This window comes from Xenia sp. Carnegie-2017, unplaced genomic scaffold (genome assembly GCF_021976095.1).
Source record: "Xenia sp. Carnegie-2017 unplaced genomic scaffold, XeniaSp_v1 HiC_scaffold_22, whole genome shotgun sequence".
NCBI classification, from domain to species: Eukaryota; Metazoa; Cnidaria; class Anthozoa; order Malacalcyonacea; family Xeniidae; genus Xenia; species Xenia sp. Carnegie-2017.
Window position 1 is genome coordinate 11,230,567 of NW_025813485.1, and position 19,108 is coordinate 11,249,674.

The following is a 19,108-nucleotide window of genomic DNA, read 5'->3' on the forward strand; positions in this document are numbered from 1 at the left end:
TCAGAAAATACTATCAATTCAATTTATAATACAAAGTTCAATTTTGATAGCACTTAAACGAAAATTAATTATGAACACTGTGATGCATTGACGCAGTCACAGTTCAGAACATCAGACCAGTTTTCTCAATGCTGAATTCAACAACGAGATCAGCTTGTTTCGGAACAGGTTTGACCAGTTTCATAGAGAACGTGGATGCCTCACGTGATACAACAAACGCATACGTGACTAAATTTCTCCACGATCTACCCATGTAAGAATAATCCTCAACTTTCGTTACGCTTCGGCTATCTTTGGAAGAAATGGCAGGCACCGTTGCCAAGACGACGAGATTGTACTGATCTATATAGCGCCGTACTAGCTGCACTAGTTTCCTTTGGTAGCATTCGTGAGCTTTGTATCCGCTGCCCGCGATATTTCTGTCCAAAAAGAAGAAGGCGCTAACGCTGTCGATCATCATGACGCATATGTCCGCATCTTGTCGAAGGATCTCATTCAAAGTCTCAACAGTCGTCAAAAATTGATCTGTTGACTTGCATTTCGCAACAATTAGTCGCGAAAGGCAAGATTTTATGAAAGACTCCATACCACTTGGTATTGTGCAGTTCTGTTGCATGAAACTCTCGCGAACCCTCTCCTCCAATATTTCCACGAGGCGAAGTAATGAAAAGTGGTAGTCGTTATCGACAAAGATCAACTTCACCCCACGTCCTCCTAGAAATACTCCCTCCCATGCAGAGGGTAGAATACAGTTTGCTGTCAAATGCAGCAGTATATTCGTTTTTCCGCAACCCACATCGCCGTATATTTCTATCACATCTCTTAGTTTCACACCATGCGGCAAACTGGCGAAAAGCTGCTTGTCGAGACCGTCTACAGACTTTTTCTGTCCAAGGCGTGCGAACAACTACACGTGAACGAAAATCATCACACAATCAATTTAGTCCCTATTCTATACAACATGTAGTCCCTAATCCTCAGTAGTTCCCTATGTCACTAGTCACCAACATGTTCCCCTGTGTTTAGTAGTCCCCCATATGTCTAGTTCCCAAAATAATCCCTCGAGTTTGTAGTCCGCAACATAGTTCCACATGTTTGTAGTCCACTACGATGTTGAGTAGTCTCCTATGTTCATTAGACCCTATGTTCACTGTTCAGGAGTCGCCTATATGTTTCTATCCTTCTCTGTTCGTATCCTTCGCGTAACTCCATGTCTCATTTCGTACCACATTATCCCATGTGACTGCCATATCTTTTATCAAACCATGTATTTATTATGCCACAAATAATCATAACTAACTTACATACATTTCAAACATTCTACACAACTTCTAATTCAATATTGTCTGATGACGTCTTGTGAGTTAAGACGAAACGTTACGCTTTTTAAACGAATGCTCTTTTTCATATATTTTTTATTGCATGGCTCTTTTAAAAACACTATGCAGGATTTAATATTTATCATTACAATTCGCTCTACGCCTGGTTTTTCTTTGGACACTATGCTGGATACGATACTACTAAATGAAAGTATACGGACGTTACGTTCAGTCTTTTGAGGGAGAGATAGAAGACTAAACGCATAAAACGTGAACAGCGCGCGTGCTGTCAAAAACACAAAACAATAGATATAGAATAAAATATAAAATTAATTTTTGCAATAAAATTTTGAGTATTTGCTGACAATATTGTTTTTCGTTAAAATACTCTTTGATATCTCAAATGAAGAAGTTGACAAAAGGACAAGCGCTTATGGGGTTCAGAAGCAAAGTCCGCCTGTTTTTTACTCAGTAAATAGTTAAAATCTTTAATGGAAATATTTTTGTGGTCAGTCACTAAAAAAACAATAAATAAAAGAACTTTCCCAAAAAATGACCAGCAAACTTTTTCATGTTATTGAATCTAAAGCGCAAGTAAGTCGTGTTTTACTTGCATCAAATATAGCATAAAATAGTGTCAATGAAACCAGTCAAACACGTGGTACATCATTGCACGTGACAAGAGAATGATCGTATGTGTCTACTTTTTCTACTTTAGATTCTTCTCAGTGAAATTATCACACTTCTCACACATAAGATGTGTTAAAATGAAGTTAAAAATGCCAATTAAACGTTGCTTGATCTGAACTATACATCATATTCTGATATTCATATAAATAATAAAATAAACAAGAATTAAAGATACTAAATTGCTAAATTAGTAAATTTTTAAGATTATTTTCTTCAATTCCACTTCACTCAAATCATTTCATAAAGTACAGCTCAATAAATTTGTTCATCAACAGTTGTCAATTACAAAGCAACACGAATTAATCAATACTTCGTACTTACATCCGCGGCTGTTTCGGCCGCCATCTTGGAAAGACAAAATAGTTTATCTTACATAACGTCCTTCATGTATCAAGAAATTGTACGCTGCTGCGTACTTATCTTTCCTAAATTCCCAATTGGATTTTTCTTATTTTTTCATTTCAATTTAATTAAAAAAGAGAGAATCAAAAGTTATTCGACCTCATCGTAACATTTTAGGGAATGATAAAGTTACTTGCACATAATCGTCGACAATGAGTATGTAATGCATTTTACTTTAGATATTTGGGCTAGAAAAGATTCACTTATTTTCGAAAATAAAAAGTGGATGAACAAACCCGACGATAGGTGGAATCATCAAAACTAAAGGTATATTCTTCGGCGGTACTTTTGTATGGATTTACACTTTGCAAAAATTGAAAACCATTGGATTTTGAACTTTCCCAAACCTTTACTTGCGTACGTAACGACGGACCTTATATGGAGAAGTCACAAATTAAAACGTTAAGAATTTAAGATATGCATTGATGGTACTTTTCTTTTATCATTTAGAAAGGAAAAGTTGCTTCAACGTGAGACTGTCTTGTTTTATATATAAGGAAAACTGCATTTTTTGATGCAGTGGTTGTCAATTAAGATTGTGTTAGATATTGTTGATGGTGTATTAAATCGTCTCTGTTTCTTCTCAAATTCTAATTGGTGCAAAGTCTACAAAACTGCTCTACTGCTCTTTGATACTTTAGCCCTGATTCGACAAGCTAAACTTTCGTAAAAAATGATAGCTATATAGATGCGCAAAACGCAGAAACTTGTACACGCTTTCTTCTGTTTAATTTTGCTACTTTAGACTTTAGTTACTCACCAAAAAGAATAGAATTTATGTTGTGCTTACAACTATGCATATCTGCACGCACACTATAGATTACTTTGCACAAAATTGTCGCATTTCCCCTAGAAGTTTGCCAATAAATTTAGGCATTTTGACGACCATTATTTTGGACTGCAAAGAAGAACAAGAAGATACAGCCAATCCTCGAAGCACTGTCTTTTTCAAACTCGTCTTGCATGATGAAATGAAGAATCTGATGATAAGCTTTCCAACTTCACATTTTAATTAAATAAGTTTGTATTTGTGATAACACATGCAATAAATATGATGTATATTACGATGCAAATATATTAATTATGTACACGAACGCTATGCTTTCTTCAAAAGTCATCTTAGCGGTGATACTGACTATATATATACAGTTAAAAATTAATCTCAATATTGACATAAGAAAATTTTACCATTGAAAAATTTGCTCCTTGCAAATCGATCTTTACATACGCGATGCCTATACTGAAACCGTGAAAATTCTGGTTTTGAAAATTATATAGGTGAACATTTTTCATGGTCGGTCAATAGTTATTCCAAAGCCGGCTGAAGAAATCCTTCCTAGTATAAGGTAAAGGAGTTTCTTTTTTCATTGTTCATACCAAAAAATGGTGCGATTTTGTATAAACACATAAATAATCCAACTTAACTCAATACTATGTCCACTTAAATCTTTGAAAATCAACTTAAGAAACCTGACGATACCATCTCTTTAATAGCATTCGGACACTGAACGGCTCAATAGATTCTACCCGCAGCAGTATATATTTTATAGCCCATGCCATCAACCGAAAACCAATGCTGGCTCATCATTGGAATAAATACGTGAAATGCGTTGACTTCATTCGCAATTGTGTCCTTCGGAGAGCATTTTTTATTTTTCCATTCCTTTTTATGGTTAAAAACAAAGGTTTTCCATTCTTTTTTGTTCGTTTAGCCAGCTTAAGAATGACGTGACCTTTTCTGTGGATTTCTGTAAACAACGAGTTGTCGCTTTTTTGAGCCTAAAAATGATGAAAAAGAGTATAATTAAAGTGTATAGCAATAATTTGGCTGTGATTTCAAACTTAAATATAACTCTGAACGGCGTATTTGTCGTGGTGAGCGACAATGTTTTTAAAAGAACTGTTGAAAACGAAAATAAAGATGGATATAAGTTAAATGATACAATGCATTTCGGCAGACTTCTCATCAGGCGCCGCATCTGCTTCGATGAAAACCAAAAATTTGCGTCTATTTATGATGAAAACAAGGAAGAATGACATCACACCCAAACGCAGGGATGTGACGTTCTAAACTTTTCATAATTTGCGGGCAACAACGCAATTCTTATCAGTTCAATTTTTGAACGAGTTTCAAGGCAATCCAGAGAGTTACTCAAAAATAATCTTCGAGTTTTCTTAAGCGAACACAAAATAACAAAAATAAAAAACAGAAAACATTAACGCTGATTATACAATAAAAACAATAAAGCGCGTGAAGTGATTAGTCTATAGTTGTGTGCCATTAGTATGTGTAAACCAATCAGATCTCAACCATTCGAATCAATCAATCAAAGAGAATGTGCAAATCAATCATGAATACGTTTTTGAAGAAAAATCAAAACGTTTGTTTTAAATTTTTTGTTTTGCACTATTTGATTTCATAAAAAAAATAAAAGATTTTTTGTGTTTGCACTGGCTTATCCAAACCTCTGAGACGTTTGTAAGAACTCTCGAACAGGTGCAACCCTCGACCTTCGGTTTCGGGTTTGCACTGATCTGCTCTTGAGTTCTCCCAAAGGTCTCCTCAGTTTGCATAGGCCTTTGAAAACACAGTAAACATATATTATTTCCTGAATGATATATAGCTATTCTGAGAAGTGGATAGAAAAGCAAATATTGAAAAATTAATTTTAATTAGGAAATATATAAAATTTTTGAATATCTCACCTCCGTTGTGACAACGCCTTTAAAATTGATGGCAATGTATCGTTGACTTTTTACGTGCAGGAGGCGAACACGATTTGAGCCATACCTTTCCAGTTGAAATGAAACTAAAGAGACAAAATAACTGCATCACATAAACGTAGATACGAACGCATATCAAAATCTAAGAATATTATGCGCAATGTGATCATGGTCATAGACATAGGAAGATCGATGATAGTTGAGTGGAGAAACGTTTATACATATGCAGGTTATAATTTGTAAAATAATATATGTCAAAGGAATTTAATGTGGTATATCATGTGCAATTGGATATTGCATCCTTCCCTCCCCCTAATTATCAATTTCCCCATATCCATGATCATAGACATAGACAGCGAAAAAATCCAATAATAATAAAACCATAATGTTTACGGATGTAAACCTTATTTGCTTTGATTTAAGCTTCATTCCTCTGTGAAGACGTGATTTGGTAAATCAAGATCCTTTATGATATCGATCATTAACGGAGCGATCTGGTATGATTGCAATGTCACTTTTGTCCCGTTTAAAATGATTAAAGGACTTTTCTCTTTGTCGAATACGTATTATTCGACATACGTACTCTTTACAATGTCGTTTTGACAATAACATATATTATTTTATCCAAAACAATTTAATTGCATTTATTTGACTTAGGAAACGTGATCACGGCCAAACAAAACCTTATTAGCCACAGTAAAGGTGTCAATAGTAGAACTGTAAACTGTAGAGGTAAAAAATCAGGTCCGAACCAAAATTCAGTTTCCATTTCGATTCAACAACTTTTATGTATTTCGATAATTTTGATATATTAAAATACTATTTAAGTTGCAGTTACGAAAGGTAATAAATGGTGCATTTATCTAGAATTCATATTTATGCTGATAAAAACTTAGCTATTCATCTATAGATAAAAACAAACTCACTTGTAAAAACTAGATCGCATATTTATACCTATTCGGCTGATTTTTTTGTATTCATGCACTCATGCAAAAACATTAGATTTTTAAAGAAATGAATGACGATTATGTTCTGAAATAAACATTGGAGGTCTATAACATCTGTGGTAATCGGCAGACGATCATTCCACTCGTGCAAAAGACATAATGTGTAGTTACGAAGAAGTGTGTGGGGTTGTCTTGCAAAAAAATGTTAGAGTTAGTTCCAGGCTTCTTTAAACAACGGTTGCGCTCAAAAGTATCAGGAAACTTGAAATAGTGTGTGTTAAGCATCGGTGATAATATGTGTGCATGTCTATTCAAGACTTTTTCTGCTACATCAACTTCTATGCTCAACGTTTCATCGTACAACGTTGTTGCTTAAACAAATATTTGCTCTATGTTTATATTGAGTACTTTACCATATACATTGGAAGCTAATATCGCATTGAAACCATTTAATCATTACTTTGAAGTGTATTTACTTTTTCTAAATTTTATAAAGAACCGATCGCTTGTCCGTTTGTTCGGTTGCACGAATCTTAACAATATGTCATGCATGATTTTTTTTAAGACAGGAAACCCTTTTGAAATGTTCGATAAAATTATATTGCAGATGCACGCCTTGAGGAAATGAATTTTGAACTATTCGTGGAGAAAGTCTTTTGAAGAAAGTTGACAATCAATGAAACTGTCGACAATTAAGTATTGAAGGAATAATGAAAATATTGATTCCCCACGAAATCTGCCTGCATATGGAAGATGGAATCTATCCTATTTGTGCTCCGACTTCGTATTTACGTGTTTTCTCAAGTAATGATTGGCTTAACCTCAGAACATCACACGGACGGTTCAAAAAATTCGGCAATTGCATGTATTAAATTGTCTCAAATATCTATTTGAGTGTTTTTCTAAGCTCATGAAATATTTTCCCGTACTGGCTCCCAAAATGCTAAAAAACATGTATTTGTACAGCTGTACGATACGTCATGTAAATTTACTCGTTTACGTTCGTGATATTAGGCAGAAAAATATTGTCCCTATTTAAAGACTGTTTTCAACAGACAGACCTGTCAACTTCCAAACAATCTTTGTTCATGCTTTAATATCAATTCCTCATTCAAAATGAAACCTCGTTTAATTCAACCAGAATGATTCATTCCGAAAAAGGGGACAATAGAAAACTGATGAGGACTCAAATGTATTTGTTAATTCCAGTTTTTCAAATCTAAATAATCCTTTCTCAACCGAACATTACCAACTGAAAGCAATCTAATTTCAATATTGAGAAGTATATTTGGAAACTAATTACACCAGTGACAAGTTTGCTTTGAACTTTGGCGAACAATTAAAATATGTTAACTACACTCCACCTTTGTTGCTAAAAATATAATTTGCCTTGAGATAACTTTAGCTTGAGCAAAGCAGTTGGGTTTTGTTGCGCTATTCTCACGCTATAATTAGGTCGACCCCGACGTAAGGGAAATCAAAGCAAATAAAACCGGGATTGAGCAGCGCGTCGACTGTGTGATATCTTTGTGTGTGCTGGCATGTGTTTTTTGACGTCAAATCGTTTCTCAGTGCGGCATTTACTTGTGTCATTTTTGTGGGAGAGCGTAGCGGAAATTTGCATTTAGCGTTAACAAACAAGCCACCCAAAGGTGACCAAGCCATTGAAGATACGCCTTCAGCTGGTTCCCTATTTTTCATAGTCCCGCTCACGAAATAGTTTAATTTGCGGTCGTGATGCTATTGAATTGCTTATTAACTTGTGCAACGGTAGAAACTTAGAATATATTCGACAGTTATGCCGCTTGAAATACGAACAAATCAATTATATATAACAATTCAAGCCCGGTGAAAATGAATTGCGAGAAAATTTCTGTTATGGAGTCACGAGCTACATTAGAAACATAATTTGATTAAGAAACACAACCATGACAGCAAGCATCAGAACAATATGATACACTTGTGATTTTCATTTTACATGTTAAAGCTTCTTATCCAGCAGTTGCAAAAATGACGCGTGTTTCATTAAGAAGTGTGAGAACGCGAAAATAATTTTCGATGAAAGACACTAAGTATCCATTAAAACATGTTAGGGGCAAAGTGTTGAAAGATGATAATATCGTCATTTAGCCTTTTAATTTACACTACAGCATCATCAAATCGTTCTGCCTTTATATGTAAATGCTTCGTCTATTTGCTTTTCAAATACCACGTCAGTAAGCATGATTAAGAGCGATACAGAAAAGGCATGCAAGGTTAATGCACAATTTCCTAGAAAACATTTGTGGCAAACTTGAGCAGCTTGTTTCCACAAAAGTTTAAACATTTTCGCGATGTCTCGAGGAAAAAGACAGAGTTGCTCGGTGGTGCTAGTATATCAACCGCATCGACAAAATATCAAGACTAGATTCGTCAGATACGATGTCATGTCTAACGCCCCCACATGATTGATGAAATGTACATGAAAATCACGTTGAAAATACGGAAAAATATAAAGATTTACTTCACATCGTATTTTAGAAATCTAAATATAGCAATAATACTATACACAAGGCAGTCACCGCGTTAAGTTAATCTTTCTGCCCTGCCATTTATAATAAGTAAATAAAACCGCGTTCACTAGTTGATACCACGCAATTAGATCGTTTGTTTGTTTATCGCTATTTTTCATTTTGACATAATGTTCATCATCAGGTTAAATGAAATGTGTATGCGTTCAGAACAACGAAGAAATGCCGGTTCGACTTCTGATACAAAGCTGAACCCTTTTTTAACCGTGTTTTACAATTCTATTTGACGTGTGGCATCTAGCATTTTTTTCGACACATGTACATGTTCAATAGGAAAAATGGCAACCCGAAAAGAAATGAATCAGAAACGAATAAACAAATGGATGATCGATAAATATAGACATTTAATCCCGCTCTTGATTTAATCTAGCCCCTCAAAATATAAGCAGTTTTGATATGTTGTCTTAACATCAACTGATTCCACTTACTGTTGTCGATCTTTGAAAAGTCTTTAATCCCATTAACTTTGAGATCTTTCGTGACTTGCAGAAAATACGAATAGGCGTGATGAAGTTGCACGTTTCTAACATTAGTCGGTTTGTCGTCGACGTTATTGCTTGACCGCTTCCCTCGGCTGTTTCGTTCAGAAGCGTTACCAGTATCGTTACCAGTATAGTCATCGTACCTTTCATGTGCCGGTAACGCGAATCCTTGCAACATGAACGCTTGAAGCACGTAGAAAATTATAAGTCTCATATGACGATACGTTTCTCACCGTTATGCAGCGCCTTCGTAAAAAAAAAGAAGCATTTATCAGTGTTTTATAACTTTAGTTTAACAATAACAATAGCCAGCGATGTCATTTGGATTCGGACTATTACAAAGATTCAATTAAAGCAAAATAAACACGTTGATAGGAGAAGAACAAATAAAGCAAGATAAAGCACGCAATAGCACTTTCGAGAAAACTAGCGATGCCTTGGCTGGGAATCTATGGACAACAATTTGCACCTGATTCAGGCTTTGAATCATACACAAACTTGAAACTCGAAAATTTACAGTCAAGGAGTTTCTCGTGCCATAATGACGTCACGCAGATGGATTCTGAGCACTTTGTGTAATAATAAGTATATTTTATTTACCTTTTACAACTCAGTATCTTGATGTGTGGATAAGCAACAATTTACTATCATAGAAGCGTTCTTTTGATTAACCACAAATGACGAAGCTCAGACCGCTCTTTTATACATGCACAACAGCGCAAGCAATCAGACATAGGAACAAATATAACTATTGTTTCGGCAAATACATTTTCGAGATACTTGGGTCGGATACATGCGTGTGCCAAAAGGTGTATTTTTGGATATGCTTAAAAACGACAATAACTATCTTCTTAAGTCAAAGCTATATTTATACAAACAGAGATGAAATCCGAAATTTGACACTCACAGAACCGCCTACACCAGAACACTCGTGAGACCATATCCTTCACAAACCAGTCAACTTAAAATGCTTCGTAGATGGCATAAGGAAAAATTAAAAATCGGTTATCATAATCATGAGTCACGTGACGAAGCAGGAAAGGTTGGTTGTGGCATTCATGTTGTTTGTAAAATTCTTTAAACACATAATACACACCTATACAAACATTGGAGTAAGAATTAACGACAGGAAAGTGAACTATTGCAAAAATTTGAGTTCCTAATGGCGATGTGGAACGGTATAATGCGTTAATTCTAATGAAAATCATTTTTTTCAAAAAAAGGTAAGGTCGTATTTGTTCCATATGCAACTTTCATTCGGGAGGGGAAAGGGGGGGGGATTATGAGCTTCCATGAAATAGAAGTTTAGTGGACTATTTGTGAAGGTATTAATATTGACAATATAAAATTGAATAAAGAATGCGGTTGAATATTGAAAGAAGGACATAGTTAATAATAAAAAAGTCTAATAAGCTATAACATAACGGAGTATGCTTTATATATTAAAAATCCTACTTCCCTAATGTGTCCTCATTCTAAAATTACAAAGCGATTTATTACCATTTTGATTTTATGACATACAGGAGCTTGGTGATTATTAGCATTTCCATGTTTAAGTATGCATTATTTTTACATATTGTCACACAAGTGCTATTGATTAAATTTTCACAGTATTATTAGTGCATAAAGTTTGCATTTTATGAACGAAACCTGCGACCAATAGGGATATTTTTTGCACTTAAGTCTCCCGCCATTTTTCCGGAGAAGATTTTTTTAAAGTTTTGGTGGGTGGGGGGGATAGGAATCTGAAATATTTTGTAGTAGACTTCATAAGTATAAAATTTTGCGTTGTTCAGTTATGATGTTCTCGAGTTGCAGTTTGAAGAAGAAAGAAAGCATATAGTTCATTTTCAAATACAAGAAAAAAATTATAGTTCTTTTGCAAGTTAACCATTTTTGAGACAAACTTTTAGCATAAATGTGGTGAACGTGTTTATCTATAACCGTATCTATATGTTGTTATCTATAACCGCGACTGTATATTTCCAATTGGCTGCAATTACTTGCATAAGCAATAAGAAAATGTCATTAAGGAGGATGATTGATTTTAAAAACTCAACTGAAGATTGAGCATTTACTACCGCATATACTGGCGATGTAAATCAATATTTGAATGTATTCTTGACCAAACTTGACCAAGATATACATTGCTTCCACGAAAAAACGTCTGGGATATGCTTTGAATGAGATAAAAATGTGATGACAGGCAATAACAGGATTGAAGGAGAATTGATAAAACTAGCTTAAAACCATTTTTTGCTATTGTATATTTGACTGGGATATAAGAGGGTTTCAAACATAACGTAAAATTGATGTTCTTGAATAGTAATTGGACGTTATCCGCCAAAAGGAAGTTTCCACCCAAAAAAGCAAATTCATGCTAGATTGTTCTATACCTTTCTACACATGTGTTTTCTTATAATTTCTTTGAATATATGATAATGATCATTACCCATGACATATTTATGTGATAATCTGAAAGGAATTTCATGCTGACACCAATGAATATTACCATGCCAATGGCCATGGGTTAATTGTTATACATTAATGAGAATGAAAGTGCAATTTTTACAGTAGTTTCATAAGTATTTCAAACCACTTTCAAATATGACGCTGCTATTTTATAACAACGTATGCAAAATGTATGCCAAAAATTACGATGAATATGTAAATGTTGAACTCTTTTTTTTGAAAATGTTTGTAGCTCATCGCCAAACACCATAGAGACAGTTTCAAACCATTAAATATGGTAAAAATTTATTGCCGAATGCTCGTAGCTACTACTACACGTATATATAATTAGGTTAATACATTCTCGCCATTGACTGCTTGCTTCAATGAGTTAAGTGCTTAGCTGCGCTTGATTTGTATAACTATGTCCTACAGTTGAAAAATTGACATTTCAAATTGTGGAAAGCAAACGGTCGTCGACATTCAACAGGACAAAAATTCTTCTTGTAGCAGCGTTTGGCTCAGGTGTCAAAAGACGCTTGAAACAATCGCTCGCACTTAATTTGAAAGCTTAATTCCTTTTGACCCATCTAAAGCCAGGGCTAAATCATACATTAATTGTCCGCTGTGTACACGATTATCAGAGGGATTAAGTTAAGATATATTATAAGCAAGAAGTCCAAGTTGCAAAACCGTTGTCCGTTATCGAATATGAAATACCAAAAGCAACGGAAAGCAATGAAAAAATTCAATTCAATCGTTGTATTGTAAAGGCCAGGAAATAATTTAATCTTCATCATGTGTTGAAAAAGTCCATTTGTGATTTGTCCGACAACTATCTAATGTACGATTTCTATCCGTAACTGCTCAAGACGTTACTTGTTAAAGACAATTGACACAAAAGTTCATTTACCGTAGCCTAAACGCTAAACGAATTTTTTCTCAACGTATCTAACATCAAAGGAAGGTTAATGTCGTCAAACACGATCAAACATGTCATATATTTACGGTGGTTAAAAAGCACAAATGATCAAGAAAACTTCAGGAAATGTTACGTTTAACTTTTAACTGACTCAAATCCAGCCTCGAGCTACAATATAAGATCGGTGATTCGCCTATCTTTCGAAGTTATTACCACATTGTTTACAGTTTACTGTATACTTAGCAATGCATCGTGCGGGATTAAAATAAAATTTATATTGTTGTGCTTAATCCTAAGTGGCACTAGAAGAGCGTGTTTGGGAAGCATATCGAATCGTAGTTGATGATAGCCTACCTTTTTGTCGCATACGTAGCCTTAAAAAGCGTTGTCCATTCACCAGTTTGATTTCGCTGTATTCTCTATACAGGCTCGATCATAAAGAATCACTTTCCAAATAGAAATTTAAGCCGTAATTGCCTCTCTTTCGAATGTAAAAGTCTTTCAACGTCGCTCTCTAAAGTCCTTTTGTCGTCGGCCGATTACTACAAAGATGAGAAATGCGATCACCCTAGTATTCCTAGTAAGAAATAACGTCTTTTAAATTTGGTTTCCTACTGTGGAAGAAAACAACAGTTTTGAATTAGCATTGTTTTGAATATAAAGAACTTATTTTGAAAACCAAAGTTGCGCTAAATGGTGCTAGAATCGCTTCCGGTGCATGGCTTCGTTCGCAGGCGAGCTGCGCTTGAATGTTAATTTGGAAAAAGACGTTTTTGAAACGATAATTGAGACAAGTGGAAATATTTGATTGCTTCCTGAAAGCAAATAGGTGGTTAATTGCACATAACCGAACCACCCGTGTAGATTTAGAATTGTCAAGACAAATACATCTGTTCACTATAGAATAGACGTCTTCCTTCATCTTCGAATTTTTAAGAGTTAGGCTAATTTGCAAACATGATGGTCGCCAGCCAATAGATTATCGTGAAAAAAGTCACGTCCAGTCCAATTCAAAACAACAGACCCTCTTTGTTTTTGCCTGTTACATTGGCCGTTGTCAAAAATATTGACTGGTTACATTAATTCATTGAAGATTGGCTTGATTTCCTTTTAATAAAAAGTATTGATTGCATCCAGCTATCATTGTGAATAGAAACAATGTTGCTGTATAGACAACAACATGTGGATATCACCATGTCTTTTCCGAATCGAATTCATCTTTTTTTCAAGTGAAGGCATTTTCTCTTCAAACCAAACAAGAAGTTAATCTTGGCTTAAATCATCTGACATTAAAAGGAAAGGACTTTGTTAGCGAGATTGTTTTGACGCAGTTTGGAATTTGCCTCGCGCCATATTGGATGAGAAAATTTTGCAAAATATGCCTAGTTCATGAGTTAGCTGTACTTCTCATTATCCTTTAAAATCCATATTTTGAACTTATTATTTTAGCGATAATAAATGTGTTATCTTTTGATACGTAGAGGTATATAGGTTTTCATGAATTACGGTAACCGAATTAATGCGAACTAACACAACCAGATAGGTTCAATTGTTGGATAGAAAGGGAGATTGCAAAAATTCGTGAGTTGTTGTCCAATGTTGAAATAACAGACCTTGAGTCTGTGAAAGAGCTTTGTTGTATGTATGCTTTAACGTCAATTACATAGCTATCATGGTCATCAAATATTTTATTTACCAAAGAACATTACCGGAGGTACAGGATACTTCTGATCAACAAAATCACAAGCCCAAATGAGTTATACACCGCCCAGACTTCGAATACATCACGACAGTGAATACTCTTTAAAAAGGACGTTTGTAGTACATCATTGGTTAATTGTTAGGATAGCTCGTTCGGTTATCGGAAATCTTCGTGAGACATTCGATTTTTTTAGTACTTTTTTACTTCAAAACGATTCCTGTGTTGATTTTTCGAATAGAGAATACTTCAATCACGCCAGCTTTGTAAATTGCATACAATGTGAACGCAAGAATTATATGTGAGAGTTAGAGGAAGGATCACAGCTAGCTCCTTATGTATTTGTCAATCATTTTCAATGCAGCACAAGCTTGGTCTTTGTTTGCTTTGAAAATTACAATTACTCCTCTTTACATAAATGATCTATGTTCAGCATAACTTTGACGAAATTAGATGACCGTCGTATCACATTTTTCGCGATAGATATGCTGCTTGGACAAATATATTCATTTTTGTGAAAATAATTTTATGTAAACGAATGCTTATTAGTATAAGAAACATTATTTAATATGTCAATATATGAAAACGTGGTGTAGACCACGTGTGTCAATAAAGTTTAAAGATAGACATGTCTATTTGACGTTAGAACCATCACAGGACTTTCTAACTGTCAATACAGAATTCATCTTTGTGCGTCAGAATTACCACTTGTACAAATTCGCACATATATTCAAGTTTGCATAAATTACTGCACTAAATGGACCACTTTATCACAAATCCAAGCCATAAATCCAAGCAAGAGACAAGCAAGACAAAAAAACTAGGCATTTAGTAAGATTGGTAAACACATCTCACATCTGAGCGATAAAAATTCAACTTCCAATAACCTGATCAAGCAACATTTATTGGATAAACTGGTAGTTAAGCTAACCATGCTTTTCTTTAGTGTATAATTTATTGAAAGCATATTCTTCAAAAGCCTTTTATGCTGCCCTTAAACAGTCGAATAAGACTGTCCGCCCATTGTTTTCTACACATTGTTATACACATTGTGGTTGTGAAAACAGCTTAAATATAAGTAATTTGCCAATATATGGATGAATCTACGCTAAGACGCCTTTTTCACAACATCACGTCATGTTTGCTAAATTTCTGTACTGACAAAGAGCGTTACCTTAGAAACTACCAAATAAACATATTTTTCGAATCAATCAAAATAACAGATATCTACAACTACGGATAGCCAGTTGAGCATGTTGATTTTCCAAAATGCTGATTTAAAGTATCGAAAGAGTTTTGCTGTGACTTGGGGGAAAGTAAGGTTGTGTAATCACAGTACGAATCATCTGACCGTCAAACTGACGAGTAAGAAGAATTGCATAATAAACATTACCTTCAAAAAACTATTGTAAGTTTTTTCACAGAATTTTCTGTAAAGGGAGGGGGGAGTTAAAAGGGAAAGGGGCCATGACTGTTTTTTAAACAATGGAATGTAAATAAGTACAATTTTAGAAGAGCCTATAATTTTTCCAGGGTAAGTGGGTGAGCCCAACCCCCTTCTGGCTACATCACTGATGAGAGTGGGGCAAAATAAGGCGCCTTAGTTTTGGCAAAGATTAAGGAATTTACAGCATGGTCAAATCATTGAAATTTTTTTGTACCACGAATATTTTATTATGCATGTATTAAGATGATGGCAGCCAGTCAATTGCCTTTTTTGACCAATAGGATTGATGAAATGGCTTACTGCAGCCAGTAATCTAATTAAATATAAAGTTGAACAGCGAAATCGCCCTTCCGTATATATATTCCTTATTCGGTGGTATTGACGATTTCAGGGCCGTCAAGCACAACTGAATACATGAATAAACACCATCTAATTAATGTTCTAGAGACGGCCACGGACCATTTACAGTTTGACGATTTGTTGATCATAGATACAATCAACAGTCAGTATGAAGAAATTAGTATTTTCATTGTGGAACGGCTATTTTGCGCTTAGTCAAGTATTGGTGTATTTCTGACTCAATCTTGCTTAAGACTTTTCTGAATCAAACGTTTTTGCTTGAAAGCAACACTGGAATTTTACAACACGGCAGTCCAAACAGTTTGTTTCAATATTCGGTAAAGGGTTTAGGAAGCCATGTTGGAAACTCAGAACCCGCAGTCCATACTTGAGATTTGTGACACCTGCTTCACGACTCCCACCCCTAATGTACCTCTAAATACACCTTCCTTTTATGTAGAACAAAAGTCTCACACGTTCGTCGCCAAACCTTGCCAGAGTCGAGAATTCGATTTTTTATTTAATTATGAATTATGAATTCGAAAAGGCACCGTACTTAGTTGTAATAATGTTTGGTAATTAGTTTGTTTTTTCGGTCGTTCAAATTTCCTAGCGAACCGGCTCAATGGCAACAAGTATTATACGGAAGGATAATCAAATTATCACTCGACACGAACTGTGAACGTCATAGAAATGGTACTGAATAATCATATAGTAATTACAAACTTAATGTATAGGTACATGATTACTTTGCTATATGTATTGTTTAGTACATAGATTAGATGAGAATACCTTTCAAATAGATCTCTATCAGTTCGTTCCCGGGACGAAAGTTGTATCAACGCGTGAGTTCCAGAAGAATAGTTTGTCTGTGTTTTCGCCGACTCCAATTATATATGATATACACGACGTAAGACTTTAAACATTTAACAAAGAGAACTTTGAGCACCATAGATAGGACATAAAGAGCTTTGGCGACTGGAAATTATAAACGTGACGCCGGACGGCGCAGTTACGTTGAAGCTAAAATTAGAAATTTTATCTTATATATTATAAACGTGTTTTATTAGGAGGGGGAGGGCGAGTTTTTCTAACTACTGTGAAAAGCAAGTTCTCTTGAAATTATCGGCCAAAGAATTTGTGTATAAAACCTAACAAGACTCATACATCTGCCTCACGTGTCTGACAGCAAAAAGAGCGCAAATTTCAATTTAAAAGTTCTTGAAATGAAATCCCTTTTTCACAAACTGTAAATGGCATTGAAAATAAATAGAACAAATCACACGCAATATTTTACATTTGAAAACATTTCTTAATCGGTTCCAGGAATCCTGACCATAATATTGATAACAATGCCCACTCGATGTTTTCTTGTCTTTAGAAATTACATGTAAATGTCGTAATGTAGTGGATGAAAAAGAGCGTTTTTATCATCGTTTAATTTACTTAAAAAGAGCTCATTTTGCAAAAATTACCAAGGGAATGACTTCGGTGATTTTCATAACTCCTGTTACTGCTCCAATGCCTTTCGCCCACAGCATGATTTGCCATTATACCTCTTTATTTATCATATATTTACCCAATAAACCAGTTATAAGTTCTGTCGGGCAATGAAAAACAAATGTATATTCGAGAAATTTTATTGAATTCTTTAATTTCTGTTACGCCCCACCCAAAGAGCTCTAGATCATCTGAGACAAGTGTAGCTCCAGTCTTTTTGAAAACACTCTCAGAATTTTTGCTTTACGAATTTCCGATTTGATTTTGCAACAATAATTTATCGCTCCTAAACGTTCGGTCATTCCAAATCGGTTTTTTTATATGTCCACGAAAAACAAGAAATATTTGCTCTCAGACTGTTTTCTCCCATGCAACTTTTGCCAATAGTCAACGATTGTTTTTGACGTTTCTCTTGGTCCAGTCAGAGTTCCTTATAGCCCAATATCTCCCAAACTTCCACTGGGTTGATACAAAGGATCTCTTAGCATGACTTTTGTAAGACTTCTCTCGAGGTTTTCATTAAAATTCTCAAAAGAAATTTTCTCACATTTTCTCCCACGGATTTTCAAGTTTTGTCTTTGTTCGCAGTGCCTTCTCGGAGATATCAGCTTTCAAACTTAGCCCTTAGTGTGATCGTATAATCATGTTATTGCCAAACATACAGAGTCACGATGCAATAGCTATATCAAGAAAGAGGCGTAATGCTTCATATAAATAAGTAATGCCATTTGGTACCGGTAGAACAATTCTTCTACAATTTTTTGTCAGACAAAAGACGCAAATGTCATGTCACCTGTCGTTTTTTTACATAATTTTTAGCTGTTTACAGTCAGAAATAACACGCAGGATATTAGACCTTATTGTAAGAGATACTCTTGAAGTTTGTTCTAGAAGAAAAGCACTCCTACGAAATGCAAACAAATATCAATTCATTTCACCGCACAATTAAAGTGTTTTAGAGCCACTTATGCTTATTGGCAACGAAAGAAGTCGATAAGACTGGAAACTAGAGGAACAAGCACGTTGAACATACTGTTGTCAAGACAACTAAGTGATTAAACAGTCTTTAATTATTTCCTTTGTAGCAAGTGGTTTTAAAAGCACTCGAATATGCCGGGTAGGTAGGTATAATCAGATACACAAAAATATTAATCAGGAAGGGTGGAGACTGTGCAGAAAATAGTTTGATATCTACTCAGTGCGTAGGTGGCTGTTTAACTGACAAGTCCTTACTGATTGATGGTAAGGAATTTTTATGTAGTAATCTGATGATAGATTGTGTAATGCTAGTAATACACATAATGTTTACTGTAGTAATCTGATGATAGATTGTGTACTGTTAGTAATACACATAGTGTGTACTGTAGAAATCTGATGATAGATTGTGTACTGCTAGTCATACACAGAATGTGTACTGCAGTAATCTGATGATAGATTGTGTACTGCTAGTAATACACATAGTGTGTACTGTAGAAATCTGATGATAGATTGTGTACTGCTAGTAATACACATAATGTTTACTGTAGTAATCTGATGATAGATTGTGTACTGCTAGTCATACACAGAATGTGTACTGCAGTAATCTGATGATAGATTGTGTACTGCTAGTAATACAC

General features: G+C 34.9%; 1 protein-coding gene across 2 annotated transcripts; it reads right to left on the minus strand.

Annotated features, from left to right (window-relative positions):
* LOC124446459 (DNA repair protein XRCC2-like) lies at window positions 1–18,171 on the minus strand. 2 transcript variants are annotated; one of them, XM_046997315.1, is made up of 7 exons: window positions 17,468–18,171; window positions 16,785–17,015; window positions 12,862–13,049; window positions 9,081–9,380; window positions 5,118–5,221; window positions 2,331–4,190; window positions 1–907 (listed from the first exon to the last, which is right to left on the minus strand). In XM_046997315.1, the coding sequence occupies exons 6-7, from the start codon at window positions 2,352–2,354 to the stop codon at window positions 104–106; spliced, it is 828 nt and encodes a 275-aa protein (XP_046853271.1). In that variant the 5' UTR covers window positions 2,355–4,190; window positions 5,118–5,221; window positions 9,081–9,380; window positions 12,862–13,049; window positions 16,785–17,015; window positions 17,468–18,171; the 3' UTR covers window positions 1–103. The 2 variants fall into 2 exon arrangements, with proteins under 2 accessions (XP_046853271.1, XP_046853272.1); XM_046997316.1 differs by lacking the exons at window positions 16,785–17,015; window positions 17,468–18,171 and having other exon boundaries at window positions 12,862–13,067.
* Window positions 18,172–19,108: the final 937 nt, after the last annotated feature.

Excerpts from the sequence above, each read along its gene's own strand:
- LOC124446459 (XM_046997315.1), bottom strand. The coding sequence starts at position 2,354 with ATGGCGGCCGAAACAGCCGCGGAT. Across the intron at positions 908-2,330 it reads CGGCCGAAACAGCCGCGGAT|TTGTTCGCACGCCTTGGACA; the intron begins GTAAGTACGAAG and ends GTTCACGTGTAG.